We start from the raw sequence: 26,276 nt of genomic DNA, 5'->3' as shown, positions 1-26,276 counted from the left end.
GTGACTTTGAAGGGCCCTAATGTTGGGACTTCCATTCTTGAGGGCAAAGGGGACCGTGAGAATCCTCTTGGTGGCCAGGCCACTGAACACAAGTGTCTTGTACTTTTTTCACACATAGCACACAGCTCCCAGAGCAAGGAGAGGCCCCACTGCCCCCTGCTCTCATCTCTTGTCTGAGATTTCACTAAAGTTTGTCCCTGGAACCCTGGCATCTGGACTCCCAGACCCATAGGTATTAGAACTGGTGAGTTAGCAACCAGACCTGCTGGCACAGAGCAGAGGTCTAGGACTACTTGAGGCCTCTCTGGCTACTGCCAGAGGGATTCTCTAGAACCCTGGGGACAAAATTGCTCTGACATATCATCTCCCACCCCCAGCTGCACCTCCAGAAAACTAGGGGCTGGGTATCCCCATCAGGTTAGACTTCTCAGGGGAGGGACTCAGGGTTCACCTTACTATATCTAACCCATCCTTTGAATTCCATCAGAGACCTTGAAAAAGAGGAAAGCGATGAGCCTAAGGAAAGCTCTAGAAACCCCAGCCCTGCCCCGAAGGGATGGGGGGGGATGGTGGCAGACGGAGTTTGAGGGAACAAGGGTTCTCAGTATAAAGATCCTCAGGGTCAGAGGTAGCACTAGCGGGAGACCACTGGGCTCAGACTGGCATCTCTGCCCCCCACCCCCTCCTGCGAATCAAGAAACCAGGCAGCAAGGCTCTGGGGGCTGCTTTTATGGGGACGACCTGACAGAGGGCATGGTCCGTACAAAACCGGGAACAATACATACATATATATATTATATACAGAGACGCAGTCCTGTGGAAGGCGGGACAGAGGTGGCCCCGGCCGGAGAAACCAGAAGCACCCCCCGCAGCCCCGCCCACCCAGCCCCGCCCCCTCCATCTGCTGAGGCCGAGGAGGTGAAGTGCATGGGCCCAGGCACTGAGACAGCCAGCTCCTTCGGGGGTAGGCGCACGTCTGGGGGCAGGAAGTGGGTGCTGAGAAATACTGATCGATGGCATGGTCTATTTACAGGGGACGAGGAAAAGCCAAAATGGATGGAACAAGGGTTGTTTTTTAAAAAAAGAACAAAAACCCAGGCTGAGGCAGGGGCATGAGGAAGAGGCAAAATGAGAGATGTAATCTGAAAGGGGAGGGGACCTGGGGTGGGGGTCTCACCTCCCTTGGTCCAAGCCCCAATTTGGGGTTAAAGTGGGGAAACGGAGTCGATTTCACTTAGAAAGCAGGCTGCCAGCAGGGCAGCCCTGGTCTCCAAAAAGATGAAAAGTAGTAAAATTTTGCCCTCCAGTCAAAACATTGGAAAACTGTGGGTGTGGGTGGGGTGAGGCTGAATCTCTGCAGTGTTAGTACAAGGCTTCCAGGTGTGGCCCTGCATAGGGCAGGACAGGGCCTGGCTCTCCAGTGACAAATGTTCCCCTTGCCTAAAACCAGGCCCCCTAAGCTGACCTCCTCTCCTCCCTCTCACTCCCAGGGTTGGCCAGGAAACCTGGTCCCCAAAGAGGCCACAGAACAGTTCCAGGAAGAGGTTATGGCTATTTGGCACCTGGGGGAGGGGAGGCACAAGGAGAAATTGAGGGCTGCTGCCCCAAGAAAAGGGGGAGCTGGACATCAGGTGTCTTGGACTCTCCCCTTTTCACGAAGGATACATGAGAAATCAGTGCAGGGCCAGGCCCAGCCTCCAGGCTCTGGGTAGACTCTACCCTTGCTGGGAGGGCAGACAGGGATGGGAGGAGAGGTGTAGAGGCAACCCCTCCTAGCAGGAGGGTCAGAATGCAACAGAACAGCACGATGACAGGGGAGCAGGGAAGGGTCAAGAAGGTAGACTCTCGAGTCAAGAGGCCCAGGGGCCACCTAGGAGCCCCGTGAGCAGGGAGCAGCCTCCAGGTGGTGAGATGCTGGGAGAGCCCCCAGCCCCTTTCGAGTCCAGAGACAAAGGCTGGAGGTTGTAAAGTCTGGCAGTTTGGTCTGCAGGTCCTCGTGTCCATCCACCACCCAGGCCAGCCCATGGCATCCCATGGCCTCTGTGCCTCAGCCCCAAAGGCTAGAAGGAGGCCATCCTTCCAGCCACCTGTCTGCCCGGGCCACCTTAAGGGGGCCTGTAATATGGGCCCTCCGGTCCCTGAAGCTGGGGGAGGTGGGGTGGAGGGGTGGGGGAGTCGGGGCACCTGTCCCCAGGCTGGTAGGGAGCGGGGTGAAGTATTGAGGACAGGGGAGGGAGGACAATGGGAGGGGATTAATTATTGTCCGGTCAAGGAATGATTCCTGTTAAGTAGAATTGGAATTCCTCAGTGTTTGCAGGTTTCCTTCCAGTTCCGAGATCTGAAAAACAAAGGGGAGAGGGAGTCAGGCCTGGGCACTGGGCATGGGCCCCCCTGAAGGAGACATGACCCTGAGCTCCCAGCCAGCAGCATGACTCCTCTCTCTCCCTCCAGGATCCACAGGGTGGGCTCCAGAGGCGGGCTGACCTGCTGCTCCTGCCTGCCCCTAGGGCACCCCTGGGCCTACCTTGTCCAGGAGCTTGTCCATCTCTTCCTTCCTCGCCAGCTCTGACTCCTCTAGAACCCGGCGCTGTGCCGTCTCCTTTTTCAGGAACTCAATCTCCCTGGGTACCAGTGCGAGACAGACAGTGGGTAAGGGTGTCTGGTCTAGCTTCCATCCAGAGAGTCTCAGGGTCCTCAGCCCTGTCCTCGGCTCCACCTGGCAGCTTCTGCCTGCTCCTTGTTCTCAGGTTGGGAGGTCCCAGCTCTTCCCAAAGCCTCTGGGGCCTGGCTTGCTGGCTCTGGCGCCCAGTCATTACAAACCCAGGCATCCCCACCACAGGGCCCTGTAACTTCTGTGCTCCTTGCCTCCCTCCTTGGCTGGGGTGGGGAGGGAACGCCACCACAGGCCGCTCAGGCCTCCCTAGGCCCAGGACTCCCAGCCCCCAGCCACGTACTTCTGCTGGTAGTCCTTGATGAGGCGCTTGGCCTTGCTGTACTTGCGCTCCAGGGCCTGGTACTGGGCCTGCGTCTCCCGCAGGTGCTCGTCCACAGCCTGGCACAGGCTCTGGGCCTCGCCCCAGTAGCCCTCCAGTTTTTCCATGCGCTCCTTGTTCTCCTCCACACTCTGCTCCAGCTGGGCCTTCTCCAGCCGCCACCTCCCCTTCTCCTGCTCCAGGCTCTGCAGCTGAGAGGAAGGAACAGCCCTGGGTTGGTGGGGGCCAGAGTCTTTGGATGATGCCTGCAGATATGGAGCCACTGCCCCCCAACTACTGACTCTCCTTGGCTGAGCCTGAGAACCGAAAGCTGGAGAGGGAGGAGGTGGGACCACAACCTCAGCCTTCCCAGCCAGCGGCCCTGACACGTGCCACACTCCTAGAAGGCCGGAGGCCCAGGATTGTCGCTGATTAGCTCGGTGACTTGGGGTAAGGCCACTTCTGTCTTAAGCCTTAGTCCTCCCGTCTGTAAAGCAGGAGTGATTCCTTCCTCGCCAAGCTCACAGAGGCTGCAGTGAGATGGTAGAGGTAAAGGAACAGGGCAGGTGAGGGTCACCATTGCACTCTATCCCCTCTCTGCAGCCCTGGCTTCTGTGGCTTCCTGAACAGTCCTGGCTCCTCTCCCAGCTCCCTGGCCACCCCAGTGCAGACCTCCCAGCGCCCACAGCCCAGTCCTGGGGACTCTGTTCTCTCTCTACTCACCTCCTTCACCACCTCTGTGTACTGAGCCCCGCATCTCCAGCCCAAATTCACTCCCAGCTCCTCAGAGGCACCCTGCCCCCACCCACACAAACCTATTCCTCCTTTTCTGACTAGCCCACCTCCATCCAAAGGTGCCATCATCTCACTGCCACCCCAGCGCTCAGCTTCAAGCCCCACTGCCTGCCCCTCCAACCTCGTTGGCTGCAAACACCCCTTGCCCTCTGTGTCCCAGCCACACGGGCCTTCCTGCACATTCTCAGACCTGCCACATTCCCTCTTGCTGCAGGGCCTTTGCCTTGCCGTTCCCTGTGCCTGGAATGCCCACACCTACCCTCCCACTGCCTCGTCATTTCCCACTAGCTCACCCTTAGGCCCTCTGCTTAGTGCATCACTTCCCAAGAAGTCTCCCGTGATTCCCCTCTGACAGCACGGCCCACACACAGCCCGGCTGCATCAGGCTCTGCCGGCTCTAGGAGCTCAGCGGCCCTGTCCTCTCCTCTAGAGCCCGTGTCAGCTTCTATGATACCAGTGTCGGTGCGCAGACTCTAAGCCGCACAAGGGCAAGGATCAAATCTGCTTTTGCCCATCACAGGTACTAGATGGTGCTGAGCACCTAGAAGGCACCCAGTAGTTCCTCCCCTTCATGCTCTGCATCTACCCAGGAACGTGGCCTGTCACCTCACCCTAGAAAATGCAACTCAAATCCGCCCTTCCTATCCATTCCCTCTGCCTGTGCCCTGGGCAGCCCTGCCCATCCCTGCCAGGACATCACCCGGGCCTCTAACTGGTTCGCCGGCCTCCAAGTTCTGCTCACCCTCATGCCTCCCACTTTGTCGGCAGTGACCTTCCCCCTCATGGCCCCATATGGCCAAACAATCAAAGCTGGAGCCCTTAGCGGGGTGTCAGGACACTGCAAGCGTAGCCCACCCTGGCAGTCCAGCTGTCTCCCACTTCTCCCCCACAGGAACAGCTGCCACAGCCTGTGGGCCTCCTTCCAAAGCCAGCCTCCAAGCTCACGCTGGTCTCCCTGCCAGGAATGCCCTTCCTCTGCCTCAGTCATCTAAACCCTGCCCTCCCCCGGGGCTCAGCTTCACACTCTCCTCTCTCCAGGGGTGCTGGTTTAAGCCCACATATGGGAGTGCACATGTGTGTACCTGGGAGCACCATGTGTGCACAGTCCCTATGTGCCCCTGCCTCTCCCTGCCACACTGGAAGCCCCAAGGGAATTGGGACTCCTAATGTCCAGGCCCAGCAGGGACCCAGTACAGACTGTGTATCAGAAGTCTGTGCATCTGTGCCTGTGAGGGTGTTGGCACCCCGTGTGCTTGTGTGGGTGTCTGTACATAGCACATATGTGTGTTTGCAGATGTCACGTGTGTGCACCATCTGGTAGCATCAGCATCTCTGTGAGAATGCGCACGTCCTGTGACACTCTTCTTGTGTCTCACAGCGGACAAACACAGCAGACAGACACAGAGGTATTGCCATGTGAAGCATGGGTCCGTTGTCCCCGTGTTGTGTCTGAGCAGAGTGGGTGTCTCTAGGTGTCTGGGTGAGTGAGTCTGTGGGTACCATGTGCCTGGGTTCGGGGCTGGTGCACGGGTCTCTGGATGGTTTACATTTACCGCTGGGCTTGTATGTAGAGGACACGTGTGGGACTGTGTGAACGTGAAGACATCCACGTTCAGCTGTTAGCGTGCTGACGGCTAATAGCGCAACTTTTTATTGAGCACCTATTATGTGTCAGACACTGTACTAAGGACTTTACGCGTATTATTCTATTTTATCCTCACAGTGATCCGACGGTGTTGGCACTGTTATCAACCCATTTTATAGGTGAGGAGAATGAGACCCAGAGCAGCAAGTGAGTGGTGGAGAGATGGGTCCAGAGCTTGCGCTCTTAACACTACCCTCCCTCACCTCAGAGCGGCTGGTTCTGCACGCACCTGTGGGTGGGGGGCAAGGGCCGGCGTGTGCAGTGTGAGGGTGGAGGGGTCGTTCCATCAGTGCCCCGCCCCCACTCCCCGCTGCTCTTACCTTTCTTTTCAGCTGCTGGATCTCTGCCTCAGTCACAGCATGCTTGATCTGGAGCTGTGGGGGCAGGGGCGCAGACACTCAGCTCGGGCTGGGGCAGGCAGTACTGCGGGGCTGGATACCAGCCTGCCCTTGCCTTCCACCAGCCCAGGGACCCCTCTGCCCACCTCCTTGAACTTGTGCACCAGCTTCTCAGGCTCCATGTCCACAGGGGACAAGGCATCCTCGTTCTCTGCCAGCTCGAACACCTCGATGGCCATCTCGCCACCCGGAAACGTGGGGCTCAGCTCCTCATCCTCGTCAGTGGCGTATTCTCCTGTCTGCGAAGGGAGACAGGCGCTGTGCACCCTGCCCACCACAACCTCCCTCAGCCCTGAGGACTGGGGACTAGGCCAGCAGCAGTCTGCCCATGTCAGATCGGGGGCCACCCAGGGGTGTGGTTCACGCCGCCCTCATCAGACTGGGGGCCACCCAGGGGCATGGTTTGTGTCTACCCCCAACAGCCTGGAGAGTCCCCAGAAGACAGGGGTAATTCCCCTGTAAGGCTGAGAGCCCTGAAGAAACAGCCTCTGCTTTCCCCCTCACACAGCAGGTCCCCTGAGGTCTGGAACTGTCTCCTTCCTCAGACTAGGTCCCCTCAGAGTGGGGGCTCTTAGAGGGAACTACGTTTTTCTTGTAGGACCAGGAAGGCTTTCTGAAGACAGAGGGTGTGACTCTTCCATCAGACTAGAGGTTCTTTAAGGGAAAGGTCTGCATCGCCTCCCTCAGATTGGGGGCTCCCCCAGGAGAGGAGCGTTGCTCTGGGGTTCTTCACAAGGCCTGGAAAGTGGCAGAGGCAGAGGACGGCTATAATACTCCATCAAGCCACCAGGGGGCGATGACGCTGCCAGCCAGGCGGAGTCCCTACCTCCTCGTCATCCTCCCCGTACTGGGCGTATCTCTGCTCCATCATCTCCCGCTGCCATCGCTCCTGTTCCAGGGTCTGCTGAATTAGCTGGGCCACCTCACTCTGCTCACCTGGCCGCTCCCGGCCAATCATAAATCTGCAGAGGCACCAGCATCGTTCCCTTTGTCTCTGTCCTTGGCTGGAAAATGCCACCATCCTCCCCGCTGGTATTCCCCTCTCCACATCCAGGTCCTCCCAGGGAGGTGAAATGAGAGAACTGAGTCCAGAGACTGCAGAGTGTTAATAATGAATGGGGGAGCAGGGGGCCCTTATTGGGTTTCCTTCCCAGGAGAAGCAGAGGCCCACTAGCTCTTCTGGCCAGTTTGTGGGGAGGGGAGATGTCAGCCAAACTTCAGGCTAGGCTGCAGGGGACAGGAGTTCGGGAGGTGCCAGCGTAGGAGCTCTTCCCACATGGGAAAAAACGAGGCAGGGGATTGGCGAAGCTGACCCTGGGGCTGTAGACGGGTGTCTCGTGTGCACTCCCAGGCCCTGAGCTTCAGGAAGGGGCGGGATGATGGCAACTAGAGATTAGGATGGAGAGGATATAGTGGAACTTCCAGGCACCAGCCCCTCCTCTCCGTGGCCACCCACATCCTGTTTCTCTACTACCCTTTCCTGGGGGCAGTGGCCCTCTTGGAGGGGCAGGGGGTGGTCCTTGAATGTTATGCCAGCGAGGAACCTAGGGAGCTTCTAACCCAACCCCTTTAATTGACAGACCCAGGGAGGAGAGTCTTCATAGGAATCACCAGGCTAGAGGGGAGGGAGGGATGAACTGCAATTTGGATGGCATTCTCCCTGCATGTCTTGGATCTTCAATGAATGAGTCAGGACAGGCAGGGAGAAAGGAGAATAAGCCCAAGAGGCCAGTTTGGAGGCATGGTGAACAACGGGCCTTGAAGCCTGAGAGCTGGTGGCTAGCAGCAGTCGGGGGCTAGAGATGTGAAGGCAGACAGGGCACGGGATATGCACACAGCAGTCCCTTCTGGCAGGGAGGTGGTGAAAGCTTCTCTGTAAGTTGGGCCACCCAGAGTCTTAACTAGGCGTGGGCAGCTGGGCAAAGTGGCCAGATGAGGGCTGAGCCTCCTGTCTGCTCCCGCTGCCCACCGCCCCCACCCTCCCGGGCCTCACCGCACACGGCCCTTGGTGTTCCGGAGCACGGAGGCTGCAAAGCTCTGGGTCACTCCCACCAGACTTGTTCCATCCACTTCCACCAGGAGATCATTCACCTGGATCCTAAGGGAGGTGACACTGGTTGGGGGGGGTCACGAGGCAAACTGTGGAGCTGGGGTAGACATGGTCCCCCTCCCATCAGTAACTCGAGGCTCAGTCCCCACAGTGACCTGGTACTTTGTCTACCTGCATAAGATGCATGAGGCCAGAGGACCAGGTATCAGCCAGGCCCATGGGCAGTGAGACCCAGGCAAGCACACCAGACACAGGCATCCAGGACCAGGAATGGTGGCAAGCACACTTGCCATGACAATCACAAGCTATTTCCCCTCCTCCACCACACTCGGCAGACCAGTGTGACATCCATAGAGCTCATCACAGCCATGCACACCAGCAAGGGCCTACAGCACACACGTAACACACAGCCCTCTTAAACATCCATTTCCGTGCAGACCTGAGCCCGCAGATTTCCTCCAAATGCCTGAGACCTGTGTTCACACACAGTCCCACAGGGTCACCCCCTGCCCCCATACAGGTGCACAGCCCCCAACACGCTCCAGCTGTGGCGCTGGAAGCCCTTGTTCTCCACACAAGGAGAGAGATGGGGGTGGTCCAGACTGGCCGCCGAGGGGGATGAAAGCGTGGGAGGGACCCTCAGCCACCTCCTTCCTCCACTCCCACCTCCCCCGAGAGTGCCAGGCCTCCTCGCAGGGCTCCCACACAGAAATGGAGGAGACCGCCTACTGTAAACAGCTCACACCAACGCGCCCCATGTGGGGACACTCTCACATGCACACACACTCCCCACCCGGCCAACAAGAGACCATGGGAAAGGCTCTGGAAAGTTCAAATGAGGGGATAAGTGAAAGAGCAGAGATGGCCTTCCTTCCTTTTCTCTGACCCCCCAACCCCAGCCCGCCATGCCACCTGGGCTGCAGCAGACAGAAGTTCCCTGAATGAGGCAACCCCACCTCCAGCATCATGACCCCAGTCCTCACAAGGACACCCACTCACTTCTGTCGCGTGGAGGGGTCTGCGCTTAGAGGTACCACAAGGTACACCTGATATCAACCTTTAATTTACAATAACCCAGGGGTGCCCTACAGCTGTTCCCACTCCCCCTCTGCAATCCACACACAGTAGGGAGGCTCCAGAGGGGTCACTGGGCTGCCCATAACTCCAGGGGGTCTTCCTGAGCCCTCTGACCCACAGAACTCACACCCTCCAGCCTCAGAGGCCAAACACAGGCACACAGGCAAGAAGCAGCCTCCTCCCTGGCATGCCCCCACTGGCTCTTCCAGTCTCACCACACACCTGATACCTTGTGGTCTCTAGCTCCAGCCATACCTGCCTGCTTTCAGTGCCCTGCCTGGAATGCCTTGCATGCCCCACTCCCTCAGCCTAGCTAACTCTTGCTCATGCTTCGGGTCTCAACTCCAACATCACTTCCTCCAGGAAGACTTCCCTGATACCCAGAGAGGTCAAGCCCTCCTGTTTTAGGCTTTAGTGGCACCCTGTATTTTTCTCTGTTTCACCATTTTCTGTGTATCCACTATTCATCCATCTGCCTCACTACACTACATGCTTCCTGAGGGCAAGGCCTCATCACTGACTCCCCAGCGCCTAGCACTAGCCCTACAACAGTGTCAGAGACTCAGTGTTTGCTAAACGAAAAAAAAGCTCACAGGTACTCTACTAGGGCAGAGCCTCCACACCCGTGCTCTCCTCACCATGGCCCAACACACACTCAAAACCAGGACACACAACACCTACACATAGCCTCCTAGCATGCAAGTGCCATGAGGGCGAGCGCTCCGCCTGTCCTGTTCACTGTACCCCCAGGGCCTGGACCAGCACCTGGCACAGTAGTGCTCCACGAACGTCTGGGCCCCACACAGGTAGTGGCCTGCCCCCCCCTCACCACTGCCCAGTGGCCCGCCCCATAGATGATGGCTGATCAGGGAAGGGGAGGCGGTACCTGCCGTCCCGATGGGCCGCACCGCCTTCAGTCACAGTCTTAACAAAGATGCCCAGCTTCTCCAGGCCCATGTCTGCCCCGGCCCCCATGCCAATGATGCTGATGCCCAGGCCCTCGGAATCTGTGAAGCAGAGGGTGATGAGAAGCAGGTAGGGGGGTGGGGTGAGGAGCTCCAGCCTGGGGCTTGCAGGGGACAGAGTGAGAGACTCCCCATCCCCTACCCTCACACTGAGGTATGGCCTCACCTCAAGAAGCAGTCTCCATGTGGGGATGTCCCACATCTGGGGAAGGGACATGGTTCTGTCCACCTCTTCTCTGCCAAGCCAACTAGGATGCTCTTGGGTCACTGCCTGCCCTCTGCCCCATCCAAAGAACAGATGGGCAGCAGGGCGTGCTGAGGGGTACTATCTGTATGCAGACGCAGGTGTGTGGTGGCCACAGGACCAGTGAGGGAGCCACGATGGGGATGACCTTCCCCCTCCCTAAGCAGTCTCATCCCTGCTCACAGCCTTTATAACTCAAGACCTCCTGCTTTTGTCTCCCTCTAGACCCACTCCTCTCTTCACAGCTGCCCCCGCCTGTCTAACGGGCTTCTGACATCCAAACTCATGATCTTCCCCCACAAACAGGCTTTTCCTGTCTGCCACTCCTTTATGGGGCCTGGGAGCCACCTGGATTCCTCCCGCCCCCTCGTAGCCTATGTGGAAGCCAAGTAACCACCGAATCTTGCCAATCCCACCTTCCAAGAATCTCTCAAGTTCATCCACTTCCTGCATGGCCATCATCTTGTCCACACCACAGTGGCCCCTCTCCATCCACTTATAACCCTTCTCCCCACAGCACAGCCTGGTGTGGTCTCTCTAGAATACCTTTCCCAGGCCTTGCAAGACTTCCGGTCCATCTTAGAAAAAAGTGGTCTACAAGGCCTTGTTTGCACACCCTTCTTCCCCCACGCTCCGAATCCACCAGGTCTCTCCTCTCTCCCACACGTATAGCAGCCCCTCCCTTCTTTTCCCGGCCCCCTCACTGTACATAAGGACGTAGTTAGATGTGACCATTCCACCCATGCCTGCCCCCCACCTCCACCGTCGCTCTCCCATCATGGCTTGGCCCACACAGCCCAGGACCCAGCCCACAGTGCTCCCGGGGGGCCTGATGACTTCAGGAGCACATAGTGCAGCATGACAGGGGTGGTGGTGGTAGGAGCTTGGGCTGGGCTGAGCCTGTGGGGCTGTGGGGCACTGACAGAGGCCCAGTTAGAGGCAGAAGCAGAACGTCTCTGTGGAAGCGCCTGAGGGTCCAGGGAGGAAGCTGGCACGAGGGAGGAGGCCCAGGAGGCCTGGCTCACCCTTCTCCAGCTCCACAGGGAACAGCTCCAACCTCTCCACCCGCTTCTCCAGCTCGTACTCAGCAGAGGCTGCCATGGGATCCACGTCCTCGTTGCGACGATCGTAGTCCTCGTTGGAGTAGGTGCTGAACACCTGGGGAGGAGGCCGCCTGTCAGAGGAGCCCCCAGGAGGGCAAGCGCTAAACCGGTGAGAGGAGGCCCAAAGGGCAGGCTGCGCCACCCACTGCGCTGCCCTCCTGCCACAGGCCTCTCCCACCCCCAGACATCTCCCCCGAGATGAGGCCTCCCCCAGCCCACAGTGACCCCAGCTCAGAGTGGGGGCCTTTCTAGTTCTGGAACTGTGGGGCAAGAGAGAAAGGGACCCAGCCTTGCCCCATCCACACCATTACTCCCCTGCAGCTCCGACCACATGAGCGTGGCCAACTGGAGTAAGAAAGGAAGGTCAATGCCGGAGAAACTGTCACACTCAGGAACCCAGGTCCCCAGGTCAGAGAGAGATCGACAGACAGCCCCTGTCCCAGACAGAGGTGAGGGTGGACACGGACACAGACGGCAGGAAAGAGGAAGGAACAGGTTGAGGAGAAGAGGAGAAGAGGAGAAAGAGTGAAGTAGATGCTGGAGGATGCCAGATTTGGGGGGGGGGGGGGCGGGCGGGAGTGGAGACGCAGGGAGGGGGAAGGGAGGAGAGAGAGGGGTAGAAAGAGGCAGAGGGGCACCCAGGACCCAGCTGATCTGAACCTGAAGTGGAGGCCAGGGTGGAGGAGGGAGGCAGGAAGGACCACCTCTACCCCCATGGAGAAAGGGCAGGCCAGAGGAGCCCCTATGGCCTTGCCTGCACAGCCAGGCCTCAGTCTCCCTCTAGAACCTCAGCTCTCTGAGGTACGCCCCTTATTCCCAGGGCACTAGGAGGCCTGGGCAGAGGTCCTGGGCCCAGTGCCCTGCAGAAAGCAAGGAGAGCAAGAAGGTGGCAGCCTCTGACACTGTCCACAGCGAACCCGGCCTTATTGTCCCCTGTACCCCTCTGCTGTCTCTCAGCAGAAAGGGAAATTCCCCAGCCTGACCCTCCTCCAAAGAACAGAGAAGGTAGGACAAGGGCTCTGCAGGAGTACCTAATTCTGGGCCCAGGCAGGGTGCCCCTGGTGGGAGGTTAATGAGCACCATTTGGGGTACCATGACGTGTTCTTGCTTCACTGCCTGCAGCGACAGGCTGGCACCACTTGGAGCCAAGCGGGGGCGACGAAGGGTGGCAGCAGCTCTATCAGATGGCTGGGCCTGAGGCCTGAGCAGCGGGAGTGGGGCACCGTCTCCCCCAAGGCCCCTGCCAGGGCCCCACTCCTCCAGGAGCAGGCTCCACGGGCACCCAGGCCGGCAGCGGCACTCTTGTGTCCCAGCCTTGGTTTGGTGTCACCCCCCCCCAAGCCCCACCACTCCCACAAGGGGGCTCCTAGCTGGAGGAGTCTATGTGGTTACTTAACTCACTGTCCTCAACTTCACAGCATCAGAGAAAGTTGAGCGCAAACCCTTAAAAGCTCCTTGTCGATTGTGCAGTAGTCGGACTGCCCCCCTTACATCTGGCCAGCAGCCCCAAGCTCCTGGGAGGGACGGGCTACCTCATCCACACATAGTGCAAGATGCCAGGTCTGCTGCCCAAGGTCATGGGGGTTAGCCTGTGACAGGGCGGGATGAGACTGGCGGGTGGGTCACTGAGACTTTGTCCCCTTTGCACATATGACCCAGGCCCTGGGACAGGGGCTGGTGTGTGCCTAGACCCGGCAAACTGGCTTTGGCCCCCTTTTGTATCCGAGTCCCTTTGACCCTCACCCTCTACTCCAGCAGAGATGGTCCCTTCATCCCTCAGTCTATGTGGTGGCCTGGGTCAACAAAACCCGCCCCCCCCCCCCATTGCTTAAGCACACGCAATCACACACACACACACACACACACACACACACACACAGAGTGACCTCCATAACACCCTCACAGCCTGTCCTGGGCTTTGCCCTCCCCTCTTTTCTCAGCCTATCAAATCCTGCCCCCTGCAGGAAACCCAGGCCTCAGGCTCAGAGGTCCAGACCACCACTCACCACTGCCCACCACCATGTGCCCAGCCTATCTCAGGGCCCTGGACCCAGTCCCCCCTCTCCAGGTGACAACCTGGAATTGAGCTCTCTGTCCTCAGCAGAAGCCTCCATAAAGGCAACAACTGGGTCATCCAAGGGGCACAAGACCTGGACTCAGTATCAATGCAGGGGGCGCGGCAAAGAGAGGGAAAAACTGGGGGGGAGGAGGAAATTCCCAGTAAGGTCAGAAGTCAGACACGCAAAGGCCGCACCACACACCACAGGCTCCCACACACAGGCGAGCAACGGTCACCAGGGAGTCAGAGAGCACTGTTCCAAATCATGTGCTATTTTTTACCCAAAAATCAGGGTAAGGTGTCAAATATAGACAGTCAGAGGCCCAGGACTGAAAGACCAAACTCCACCTGAGGGGATCAGACAGCTCAGGGAACTGCCGGTGGTGGTGGTGGGGGAGGTCCTGACCGCCTCAGTGGTCCCCACCTCTGTCCTCAGTGTCCCAAGAAACACCCCATAATCTTCACTTCTCTCCCTCCAGGATGCCAGCACCTTCAGAAGAGGAGAGGGGAGGGGAAAGGGCTTGTGAGGTCACAGCCTGGGGGAAGGGGCTGGCCCAGGCGGGGAGTAGCACTTTTCAGGCCCCCTGGGGGGGAGGTGGGAGAGGAACAGAGGTTAAGATGCTGGGGCAGGTGAGAGGAAACTTGGGCAGCTTCAGTGTCCAGGAGTAGTTATGGAAACTTCAATCAAAAAGATGAGGGTTTGACTGGTGAGGAGTAAAGGCTGGACTTTCCTTGGCCTGGACACCCCCATGAAGCAGACTTGGAGTTGGGCACAGCTGAGCCTGGCGTGGTGAGAAAGAGCCTTTAGGCTGAATGTGCCAGCCGAGAATGGAGGGTAGTAAGAAAGGCTGTGGTAGTAGGAGGGCTGTGGTTCTTAATTCTCCCAGGGATCTCACCATCAATATTCTCCTGAGGATCTCAGGGCACTGGCACAACCCACAAACCAATCACCAATAGTGGGTGTGTGTGTGTGTGTGTGCGCAGCTGAGTCCCCAAAAAAGAGGCAGTTCCCATCCTTCTTTCAGGGCACCCAGAGAATGAGGCAAGAGCGCTTGGGTCCTGCCAAGGCCAAGAGCAAATGCAGGAGGCTGCTGCCAAGCACCAGGGGGTTTCCCAGCCTCACCCCCTCCCTTCTTCTCCATACCCTTCAAGAGGCCTAGCCTCCTCAAAAACCACAGAAAGTGCCTGCTCCCTGTGGAACCCTGTACCCCCACCTCGGGAGCTGGCCCAGCACAGACCCCAGGGAACAGGGCCCGAGTCACATGGCCCCAGCTCAGCTCAACCTCACAGACCGCTTCCCTCTTTCAGTTCTGTAAAGTTGGGGTGAGGGCCACAGACATTTTGGAGGAAGGGCTGCAGGCCACTGCACCTTCCTTTTGGGAAGTTCCCCGGCTCCTCCATCCCCCTATGCAGCTCTGGTGCAGGGGGAAAGCAGGGGTGTTCCTAAGCTCCCCAGGCCCCTCCAGCCCAGAGTGGAGTAAGGACCAAAGTGGGGAGGCTCTCCTGAGGACACAGATACACACGCACACACACATACACAGACACACCTTCCCACCACCCAAGCCCACGCTTCTGGCAGCCTCTGGAGGACGAAGGTCTGGGAAAGGAAGGGAAAGCAGGTGTGCCAGGACCCGCGCAGGGCAGGGCAGGTGCTCCCCAGGGCTGGGCGGGGCAGCGGGCACAGGAACCTGAGGGCAGGTCAGAGCAGGCCACCCCGGCTCAGGCCTAAAAATCTTCCCCCTCTGACAAACAGCTGGAAGTCCCCCACGCCCCCCTTAGGGTGGTAACTTCTGGGAAGGGGGCTGGGTGACAGGGCTTGACTCAGCCTGCCAAACCCGGCTGGCTGGCGAGGCGGGGGCGACTGCGTGCACGTGGCAGGGGCGGCGCGGGGGCAGGGAGGGGGGTTCACTTACTTGGATGGGCGCCGTGCTGAAATGGATCTTCCGGCTCGGGGCCGGGTCCTCTTCTTCCGAAAGCCCCGGGATCTCCACGCACCCCGACTCGGGCTCGTAGGGGGGCTCACCCTCCTCCTCGTCTTCTTCGTCGTCCTCCTCCAGGGCACTGCCCCCAGAGTCCTCCCCCAGCCCACTGTAGGCGCTCACGTCCACCAAGTCCGCCTCCGAGAAATCCTCCTTCTTGGACTCGTCCACCTCCTCGGGGGCCACGTCCGGGGCCCGGCCATTGCCCACCCCTCTCTCAGGCGCCGCCACGGTCGCCGCCTCCTCCTCGGGGGCCGCCTGGGCCTTCTGCTCCTCGGGTGCGGGGCCGGCGGTGGTTGCCAAGGCGCTGCCATTCTCCAGGGCCGCGTGGACCGTCACCTCTGCCTGGATCACCTCCGCGGGCGCCGCCTCGGCCTCCGACTCCCCGCTCTCCTCCACCTCCACCGGCTTAATCTTGCGCACCTCCCGAGGCTTGGGGGGCGGCCGGGCGGGGGCCACTCGGTGCTGCGGGGGCTGCTGCCCTCCGGAGCCGCGCTCCTTCTCGGCTGGGGCATCCCCCGACGGGGCGGGCAGCGGCGGGGGCGGCTGAAACACCCGGGACCGCTTGCTGACCAGCTTTGAGTTGACCTGGGGCGCCCCGCCGGCCGCGGCCCTGAGCAGCCCCGGCCCGCGGTGGAGGCCGGTCCTCGAGTCGGCCTTCTCAAAGACGGCGCTGAGCTGACTGACCGTCGGCGACACGGCGTCGGCGTCCAGCTTGTCCAGCGCCTCGGTGCTGCCGTTGAAGCGCACCACGACGTCCAGCTTCCGGTCCTGCAGGCCGGCGCGCTCCTGCCTCAGCAGCCGCCGCGCCGCGGCCTCCTTGTCGCCGCCCGCGGCCGCCGGGACGCTCCGTTCGAACAGCTTCCGCGTCTCCTGCAGCCGGGACGGCGGGTGCGGCGGCGGCGCGGGCTGCGCGGAGGGCGCGGGCTTGGAGTCAAAGCGGCTCACGCGCTCCGACACGCTGGTGCCCAGCTTCAGCAGGGCACTATGGTCCACGTTCTCGTTTAGGCTGCTGGCCCGCGGCAGCGACAGGCGCACGCCGCGCTCGGGCGCCCGCAAGGCCTCAGTGGGGCCCGCGCCGCCGCCCGCCTCGCCCGGCGCGCCCGCCGTCGTGCCCATCTGCAGGAACATACTTTTGATGCGGTGGACATTGGAGCCATATTTCTTGTGGTGGGCCGCCTTGGGTGCCTCGTCTGGCCCGGGCGCGTCGGGCGGCTTCAGAGCCTGGATGCCCGCCTCGTAGGCGCTGCGGTGCGGGGAAGCGCTCCGGAGGGGACCCCCGGGCCCCCGCGGCTCCGTCTTCATCATAGTGGGGGGAGCCGGGTTCTCATCCCCACGCTTCCCGCTCCCCCCTTCCAAAAGGCGGCTGGCCAAGTCGGGACCACCGCCCCCTCCCCCAGAGAAAAGGAACCCCGAAAGGCCTTTTTTAGCCTCCCCCCAAAACCAAGCTGCCCAAAACAGTTAACCTCGCTTTAAAAAAAAAAAAAAAAAAAAAGGAAAAAAATCTCCGAGAGCCCTGTGTGGGTCGCCTCCCCCAGTCAAGCTGCCAAAGACAGCCAGCCCCTGTACCAAAGACCGAGCGGCCTGGAACGGTCGCCCCCACCCAAATTAGAAAAGCGGCGGCCGGGGCCGGTGGGACTGTGAGCCCTGACCGCGAAGCAGCAGCGGAGGCGCCGGCTCACATCGTCCGAGGCGGTGTCAGCGGGGCTGGTAGCCTCGGCACCCCCAACCCCGGCCGGGGGCCTTGACTCTTGGGGGACCCGGCACCAGGGCGCCCATGGCTGCTCGGCCGGCCCGGGCCGCTCCGCCGCTGCACCACCCTCCCTCCCTCCCTCCCCCCCGCGCCCCGAGCCTCGGTCTTTCTCTGGCTCTGCCTGAGCGGCGGCTGCCGGAGACCGAACGGCTGCCCTTCTCGCAGCCGCCGCTGGGGACTGGCACCTCTGGGTCCTAAAGGGATCGGATTTCCGGGGCCGGAGCTTGTGAGCCCTCCCCTTCCCCTCCACGCGATTGTATTCCCCTCCCCTGCCCGTGCCTCGCCACAGCCTTCCACTGACCCCAGACGCTGGCTTGTCCACTTCAACCCTTCCATCCCAACCTCTGACTGTGGCTTTTCACAACCCACATAACCGCACTCCCACTAAATATTGGGGGTTGGCAATCCAACCACTGTGGTCTCAGTGTGGCCCTCCTCTACCCGAGGTGTGGAGGGAGAATAGTGGGGAGGGGCAAAGGATCGTTTCCTTCAGGGTCCTTGGAGCTCCCTAGTATAGTTCACTTTGAAAATTTTAAAAATTCAGATTGCCCTGGAATCTGCATTTTAACAATTTCCCATAGGGAACATTTTGCACCCTTTAAGGCGTGAAACCTTGGCTCAGTGTTGCTGGCCTTATGGTGGAGGAGGAAGGGGAAGAGAGAAAGGAGATGGTCCTCATCACCCAGGTGGCAGTCTGAAGCTGGCTTTTGCCCTCTGGAATTCTGAAGAGCGTGTCCTGTCACCTGCCTGCACTGCACCCAGGCTGGAAAAGAAGGGGTGGTATGCCTGTCTTCATGGCCTTACTAGAGCACTCCTGACTCTCAAACAGGAAGAAGGAGTTTTGGAGGAGGAATTCTGGAGGCCTGGGGCCAAAGTTTCACCAGTGAGAGCTCTAGCTTGTATCTCTAATCTAAAGGATTCTGGCCACTGTGTGCTAGTGTGTGTAGGGAGGGAGGGGGAAGGGTGGCAGTGACCTATATGTTCCCTGTCCTGGTAGCTGTTTTGATGCTTTCCCCAACCCCCACATACACAACAAGGGGCCTGGGGTTGCCCTCTACCCTTCCCCAGATGCCAGGGCCTGGGAGTGAAGGTCCACCCCCTAGACCATGACAGATCCGGATGCACGGCTTCACTCCACAGATCTCAGAAAATGATGAACATTGTGGACCCTAGGACCCAGAGAACAACTCAGGCACAAAGCCTCCCCCCAGTCCCAGCTGCTTCCTGCATCTCAGGCCTTCCTGCAGCCTCTGCCTCCTCCCCCGCCCTCTTCCCTTCCATCCTCTTCCTCTTCTCCCCAATCTCCCACTACCCGCTGCCCTTGCCTAGAAGGGCTGTCGAAAGGAATCCTCTCACCTCTCCACTGTTGGGATGTGTGTGGGTTCTGTGGGATATAAACTGGTTAGCACGTGCAAAAGAGCGTGGGGGATGGGGTGTGGGAAGCCGCCTGGGAACCCTGAATATTGGGACAGGGAGGGGCCAGGAACCACAGGACTGGATCTTGAGGCTGGCAATCCTGAGGCTAACGGAGAGGGAAGATTTGGGTTCTGAGCAGGAGCTTTGGGACTTGGGTTTCCAAGCTCAAGTCTGGGACTTGAACCTCCCCACCCACAATGCCCCCCCCCGCCCCCGCCCCCGCCCCCACTCAACCTCACTATGGAAGTTGGTTGAGACAGAAGTCTCGCCTAGTTGGGGGTTTGGGCAGTGTCCTCAGAAGCTCTTGTGTGGATTGGGGGAGGGCACAGGCCCCTGGGTGTTCCGCCCAGAATCTCCCACACCCTTTGGTGAGTCATTCTAACTGGTCCCAGCCCAAGGGGTCTGTGCCCATGCTTCTGGCCAGGTGGGGAAGCCAACTTCTAAAGGATGGGAGGAGGAGCTGGGAACCAAGTCAGGCCCAGTGGACGCTCCCCACCCCGACCCCCAACATCTCCAGCAGCAGCTTGGAGTGGACTAGAATTGGGATGCTTGCGTCCCCCTTGTCCTGAGACTTCCAAGAGTGAAACCCTTTTAAGTACTTTGAGATGCAGGACAGTTGGAGCCAGCCCAGCGCTCAGAGGACTGAGGCTAAGGAGTGGGATCATTATTTCCTGGGCGACACCCCCTGCCAGTATTCCTGAAGAAGCTTTTATGGAGCAATGAGTGCTTTAGCATCTCACTCCTTCCCTGGGGTCAGGCGCCAGGCCGGCTAGCCTGTGAGAGGAGTGGGGAATGGCTGTTATCTTCTCCACCCGGTCCCTGCCTGCCTGAGGCAGTAATCACACCTGCAGGGAGGGTGAGGAGGGCAAGGGTGAGGAGGGCGGTGACTTTGGGGAGGGTTACGCCCAAACTGAAAGGTTTGAACCTAATTTTCATTCCTCAGGCTGTGATCCTCAGATCCTTACTTATCTCCCAGTAATTGGGTAATTTAGCCATTCTTTCTCTCTCCTTTTTCCTTTGTGGAGTTGCCTGATGGTCTTTGAATGGAAGTTCCTTCCTTACCTCTGATGTGGAATAGAGTGGTTCCCAAAGCTGGCCCAGGAGCCAGGCTGCCAGAGTTCAAATCCTGGCTCCACCACTTACTAGCTGTGTGACGCTGGACAAATCCCTTAGCCTCTCTGTGCTCTGAAAGGGTAAACTGAGGTGAAAGTGGATGGAACACAGAAAATAGGGTGTGTGCCTTTCCCAGTTCTTGCTAAAAAGCCTGGAGGCTTCTATAGGGAGAGGTAATCTTTATTCTCCAGATAAAGCCCCTCCCTGTTTTCCCACCTACCCTCAAATCTGATGGGGGCCCTCTGAGACTGTTCTTTGAGGCTTGATAGTTTTAAACACCAGGTGTTAAGTGCAAAGACAGGTGATGAAGGTGATGAAGGCAAGGAGAGACCTGATTTTCGATAAATCCCAAGCTCTTAGCACCCTGGGCTCACATCCAGGCTGGGTGCCAAGGCTGCCTTCTCTTCCCAGCCCTGGGGCCTTGAGACTCAGCCTCGGAAAGTGGTGTTTCTGTGGCTAGGGTCATCTGAGCAAAGACTGGCCTAGACCTCCCTCTTTGGTCGTTTTGTAGTGAACCAGTGGCCCCTGCCCCAATCACTCTCCTTCATCTGTCCTCCTCTGCCAGGGACTTGGGCTAATCCAAGGATGCTGGAAAGGCTTGTCTATGTGTACGTGTTTTATATACAGGAGAGCTCAAATCCGGGATGTCAGTGTTGAAGGGCCTTTAGCGGCCCTTGGCTGACCCCTTCCCAGGGGGAATGAGGAAGGCTGAGACTTGAAGTGGGAAGTGACTTACCAGTTTTGGAGGAAAGAGACCAGGGTTCACAAGGTCTGAACTGAGCCCTAGCTCCACCCATTTGCTGAGTGACCTTGGGCTAGTCGTTTCCACTCCCTAAGCCCCAATTTCCTCAACTTGCTCAAATTTGAATGTCTGAGTGTGTCTCCTGAGCATAGGTGATCCTGGTTGTTCCCAATTCTGGAACAGAGCAGAACATGGGCTTTGCAGCCAGACCATCTTTTTTTTTAATCTCCAATCTGCCGCTGCCCAGTTAAGGGACTTCGACAAATTTCTTCATGTGTAAAATGGATATAATAGACCAACCTCATAGTGTTGTGAGAATTAAATACATTTAGAACAGCTCCTGGCACAAAGTAGGAGTTTGGTGTGTTGGCTGTTATTGATTACATGTATATCTGAACATGTATGGGTGTGTGTGCACACGTGTACATGCGTGGGGAGGTATGACTGAAAGTGGGCATCGGTATTTGCATCTCCACATGTGTCTTCATTGGACTATAGGGCCTCTCGTTTCCTTTTAAGGTCTATTATATGAAATTCTGAAATATAAGCACCCCCTGCCTGCAGCTCCTCCACAGCTTTTGGGATCATCCCTGGAGAGAAGGTGACCTTCCTTCTCTACCTCCCAAAGTATTTTTCATTCTTGCCTCTTAGTGTCTCAAGTCCCCCAGTGCCCATGCAGAAAGAGTGCCCCTTGGGGTCCTCCCACAGCTGGGAGACTGGCTTGCCTGGGTCCCTCTGCTCTGCCCCCCTTTCTTTCATTCACCCTCCACGCTTCATTCTAGTGTCATTTGGAAAGTTCAGATACCTCTTGGAGATTCAGGAGGGAGACCAAGAAGGAAGAGTCAGGGTGTGTGTGTGTGTGTGTGTGTGTGTGTGTGTGTGTTTGTGTGTGTTGGGGGCAGGGAAGGGTTAGGACAGAGGAAAGATTTCTCCAAATCATCAGTTGCTTTAAAAGAAAGCCTATATTTAGCTAGGCTTAGAGGGTCTGTAAATATGTATTTTGCAAAGCAGACAGCCATAGCCGTCGGAGCTCCAGAGATATGCAGGGAGGTCAAAGAAAAAAAAATAACTGGAAAGACTGAGCAATATTATTTTGTCATCAGCAGATTCAAAGAACTCTCTCCTGCCTGCTCCAACTGCTATTATTACACATTCCTGTGTTTTGATGTTGGTTTCTATTTTTCATCTGCTCTCTGGATCTGCAGTGGATGCCTGGGGAAGAGACTGGCTCTCAGAGTCACCTTCCCACCAGCCTTTGCCTCACCTGCCCAGGGTCAAAGGAGAGCGAATCCTGGCCCTGCCAGCTCCCCTCCCAACTGGTTCCACCGGGCTCGGCCAGGCTGCATTCGCCTGGCCTAGGTACTGTCTGCAAAGCCAGCTTTCAGGCTCCACACTCAATCCTTTGCACTTCAGGTGGCCTTGAGGGTGAGGGTTGGGTGACAAATCTTGCCACTTCAGGGCAGTTCTACTTTAGAGAACTCTTCTTTCTGAGAGAAAAAAAAAAAGAAAAAGAATTTACACTTACTTTTTTACTTTTAGTTTGAAAAGTTTCTTTAAAAATAAGAAAAGTTCAGGGCTTCCCTGGTGGCGCAGTGGTTGAGAATCTGCCTGCCAATGCAGGGGACACGGGTTCGAGCCCTGGTCTGGGAAGATCCCACATGCCGCAGAGCAACTGGGCCCGTGAGCCACAACTACTGAGCCTGCGCGTCTAGAGCCTGTGCTCCGCAACAAGAGAAGCCGCGATAGTGAGAGGCCCGCGCACCGCGATGAAGGGTGGCCCCCGCTTGCCCCAACTAGAGAAAGCCCTTGCACAGAAACGAAGACCCAACACAGCCATAAATTAATTAATTAATTAATTTGAAAAAAAAAAGTGGTTAAGATTTATTCAGTGATTTCTGTGTGCCAGGCATTGAGCTATGTGCTTTAAAAATAAAAAATAAAAAAATAAGAAAAGTTCAGGGAATTCCATGGCAGTCCAGTGGTTAGGACTTGGTGTTATCACTGCCATGGGCTCAGGTTTGATCCCTGGTAGGGGCCAAAAAAAAAGAAAAGTTCAGAGAATCACGTGACAAACAGAATTTATAAATGCTATCAGAGACTTCCCTGGTGGTCCAGTGGTTAAGACTCCACACTCCCAATGCAGGGGGCACAGGTTCAATCCCCTTTCTCTTTCTCCCCAGTCCTGTTGCCCACCCTACCCACTCTCACAAATTTGGAATGCATCCTTTATAGCCCATAATTTTTAAAATTAATTAACTAGTTAATTAATTAATATTTTGGCTGCGTTGGGTCTTCGTTGCTGCACGCGGGCTTTCTCTAGTTGTGGCGAGCAGGGGCTACCATTGCGGTGCGCGGGCTTCTCATTGCGATGCACCGGCTTCTCATTGCGATGGCTTCTCTTGTTGCAGAGCACCGGTTCTAGGCGCGCGGGCTTCAGTAGTTGTGGCACGCGGGCTTAGTTGCTCCGCGGCATGTGGGATCTTCCCGGACCAGGGCTCAAACCCGTGTCCCCTGCATTGGCAGGCGGATTCTTAACCACTGCGCCGCCTGGGAAGTCCCTAGCCCATAATTCTTAAATAACCGTTTTTAATTGTCAGATATACATAACATAAAATTTACTATTTTAACCGTTTTAAGTGTACAGTTCATTGGCATTAAGTACACTTGCATTGTTATGCAACCATCACCATTATCCATCTCCAGAACTTTTTCATCTTCCCAAACTGAAACTCTCTACCCACTAAACAATAACTCCCCAGGCCCCCACCCCCGAGCCCCTGGCAACCACCATTCTACTTCCGGTCTCTATGAATTTGACTACTCTAGGTACAGTATATAAATGGAATCATACCGTATTTGTCCTTTTGTGACTGGCTTATTTCAAATAGCATAATGTCCTCAAGATTCACCCACGTTGTAACATATGTCAGAATTTCCTTACCTTTTAAGTCTAACCCATAATTTCATATTTTCCCTACACATTTAAGTATTCATAAAGCAGCATATGGTAATACTTTCTGTATTATTAAAACGTATACAGCGACCATCATGCTGTGTGTATCATTTTGTGTCTTTTTTTCACTTGAGGTGTTTTCCACGATGCAGCCACATCGATACATGTGGCTTTGGTTCATTCATATTAACTTCTGCTTACTATTTCATCATACGAATAAGCCACAACTTATTTATCAGTTCCTCTACTGATGGGCCTTTGAGTTGTTTCTATGTTTTGCTGTTATAAGCAGGGCTGCGATGAACACTGCTGTGCTTGTCTGAACCCATCTCTGGAGTGTACAGCTCGGAGCAGGAAGCCAGGGTTGCAGGCACGCTGTCACCTAGACTAGTACTGCCAAGCTGCTCTCTAAGCCAGTTTATGCTTTTGCCATCAGCATTTGTACAAGATGTCCTATTGACCACATCCTTGCCAACATCTGCTCTTGTTAGACTTTCTATTTTTGCCAATCTGATGGGTGTGAAGTGGTATCTCATTTGAATCTGCATTCCCTGCCTCTGAGGTAGAGCATCTTATCATGCTTATTGGCCATCTGGGTTTCCTCCAGGCAAATTGCTTACGTCCACATCCTTTGCTCTCCAGTGCAGCTGTTGATACAAGTTACAGAAAGCCCAACTAGAAGTGGTTTAAGCAAAAAAGGGAATTTTATTATCTCACATAACAAGGAGTCCTAGGTTTGGTTCATTTAGAGGCTCAATTATGACATCAAGGAAGAGGTTCTTTCCATCTTTCTATAAGACCCTCCTCATCATGTTGGTTTGCTTCCCAGACTGGCCCCCTCCATGGTCTATGATGGCTGCCTCAGCTCCGGGTGTCTCATGCAGACAACAATGTCCAGAGGCAGAAGACAGTGGATGCTTTCTTCTCAGTGTCCTTTTTTTTTTTTTAATTAATTAATTAATTTATGTATTTATTTTTGGCTGTGTTGGGTCTTCACTTCTGTGCTAGGGCTTTCTCTAGTTGGGGCAAGCGGGGGCCACTCTTCATCGCTGTGCGCGGGCCTCTCGCTATCGCAGCTTCTCTTGTTGCGGAGCACAGGCTCTAGACGCGCAGGCTCAGTAGTTGTGGCTCACGGGCCCAGTTGCTCTGCGGCATGTGGGATCTTCCCAGACCAGGGCTCGAACCCGTGTCCCCTGCATTGGCAGGCAGATTCTCAACCACTGCGCCACCAGGGAAGCCCTCAGTGTCCTTTTTCCTAGAGGCCCACAGGAGCTCTTCCTTCTGGTCTCAGTGGACAGAACTGCATACATGTCCACACCTAAACTAATCGTTGACCAGAGGAACTGTATTATCATGCTCTATTTAGACCAATCACTGTTCACCTGATGGGGATGGGGAAGGCCCAGCCTCACCCAAAGCCTAGACCCCTGACTTTTCAATCAGGATTCTGTTAGCAAGGAATAAGGGAAAGACTGCCATTTGGGGTGGCACTCAAAAGTTCTGTGCTTGCTTTATTGATTTGTAGGAGGTCTTTATATATCCTGGATGCTAACTTTTTATCTGCTTTATGTGCTGCCGATATTATCACCTAGGCTGTTGCTTGTCTTTTAACTTTGTTTATAATGTCATTGTCATAGACGAAAGCTTTTTTTGTTGTTGTTAATGTAATGAAATCAATCTTTTGTGAGTTGTGTCTCTCATCTAAGAAATTTTTTCCTACCCTGAGATCTCCTACATTTTCTTCTAATTATTTTAAAGTTTTGTTTCTCACTTTTAGGTCTTTAATCCATCTGGAATTAATATTTATGGATGAAAAGTCAACTGTCACAACACTTTTTATGGAGTTGCCTATTCTCTCTCACTAAGTTGCAATGCCACTGCCATCATAAATCACATTCCCACATATGCTTGGATCTGTTTCTGGGCACTCTATTCTATTGATCTCTTTGTGTAGCCCAGCACCAATACCACATTGTTTTAATTACTATCGCTTTCAAATAAGTCTTTGTTTCAGAATTGTCTAGTCTCTTCTTGGTCCTCTGCTCTCCCATATGAATTTTAGAATCAGTTTGCCTAGCTCTTTGAAATATCCTGTTGGAATATTCAGCGGACTTGCCTTGAATCGACATATTTTTATGGAGAGAACTGTCTTAGTGACATTGAGTCTTCTCATCCCTAAACTTAATACATCTCTCCGTCTCTCAATTTATTCTTTTTTTAGCCTATAGTTTTTATGGTTTTATAGCCTATAGTTTTTCTTCACAAATATCTTCAAATATCTTTTCTAATTTTTTTCTGGGTTCTGTACAATTTTAATTTTATTGTGAATGATTTCTTTTTAAAAAGATATTACAGTTTCTAATAAATTATTGCTTGTGTATAGAAACACTGCTGAATTTTCTATTTTATTTGTATTTGGATGTTTATCTTTGTCCAGCAACCTTGCTGATCTCTCTTAATAGCTCTGACAACATGCCTATGGAATCTCTTGGGTTTTCTATATAAATAATCATACCATCTGCAAAAAAAAGTCTGAGTCTTTGTTTCTTTCTTTTTTTTCTTATTTTTGGTCCCAAGGTTTAGGGTGAAAATATTACAGCACAGCAGAGTCAACTGGCTCCATGGTGTTTTGAAATTCATCCCCACTGTGGGCTGAGTGCCCTGCAGGTTGGACAGATAGCCAAAGTTCAAGAGCTTCAGCATTTCCTTAGTGTCAGGATCTACTTCAGTGATCTCCTGATCCAGGGCTGAGACCTCAGGCACATAATTCTCTCTCCTCTCTCTCTCTTCCTGCAGCTTAATGGAGACACTTCTCACTGGGCCTCTCTGAAACTGCTTCATCAGATGTGTGACATAGCCTGCTTTCTCCTTGAGAAGCTTCTTGCTGGGAATAATGGCCATCTCCTTGCACACACCCTTGTTGGTGCAGAATTCGTTGCCCAGGAACTTGTATTATTTCTCACTGATGACCCGGGCCGCCTTCTTCACGGTTTTGGTGCAAACGTGGCCCAT

At 55.8% G+C, this 26,276-nt stretch overlaps 1 protein-coding gene and 1 pseudogene across 1 annotated transcript; both read right to left on the bottom strand.

Annotated features, from left to right (window-relative positions):
- Positions 1 to 714: 714 nt before the first annotated feature.
- PPP1R9B (protein phosphatase 1 regulatory subunit 9B) lies at positions 715 to 17,102 on the bottom strand. The gene is made up of 10 exons (XM_068530403.1): positions 15,222 to 17,102; positions 11,172 to 11,304; positions 9,824 to 9,944; positions 7,804 to 7,908; positions 6,637 to 6,772; positions 5,897 to 6,049; positions 5,733 to 5,786; positions 2,955 to 3,184; positions 2,525 to 2,621; positions 715 to 2,338 (listed from the first exon to the last, which is right to left on the bottom strand). The coding sequence occupies exons 1-10, from the start codon at positions 16,593 to 16,595 to the stop codon at positions 2,285 to 2,287; spliced, it is 2,457 nt and encodes an 818-aa protein (XP_068386504.1). The 5' UTR covers positions 16,596 to 17,102; the 3' UTR covers positions 715 to 2,284.
- LOC137755550 (uncharacterized) lies at positions 16,826 to 26,276 on the bottom strand (annotated as a pseudogene).

Source organism: Eschrichtius robustus, chromosome 20, assembly GCF_028021215.1.
Source record: "Eschrichtius robustus isolate mEscRob2 chromosome 20, mEscRob2.pri, whole genome shotgun sequence".
Taxonomy (NCBI): Eukaryota; Metazoa; Chordata; class Mammalia; order Artiodactyla; family Eschrichtiidae; genus Eschrichtius; species Eschrichtius robustus.
Note: the sequence above shows the minus strand (reverse complement) of the source record. Positions and strands in the feature narration are given on the sequence as shown.

Bases quoted from the DNA above. Each gene is read 5' to 3' on its own strand.
- PPP1R9B (XM_068530403.1), bottom strand. From the start codon at position 16,595: ATGATGAAGACGGAGCCGCGGGGGCCCGGGGGTCCCCTCCGGAGCGCT. The intron at 7,909-9,823 runs GTACCGCCTCCC...CACCTCCCTTAG, and splicing joins GCGGCCCATCGGGACGGCAG to GATCCAGGTGAATGATCTCC. The intron at 2,339-2,524 runs GTAGGCCCAGGG...TTTGTTTTTCAG, and splicing joins TGGACAAGCTCCTGGACAAG to ATCTCGGAACTGGAAGGAAA.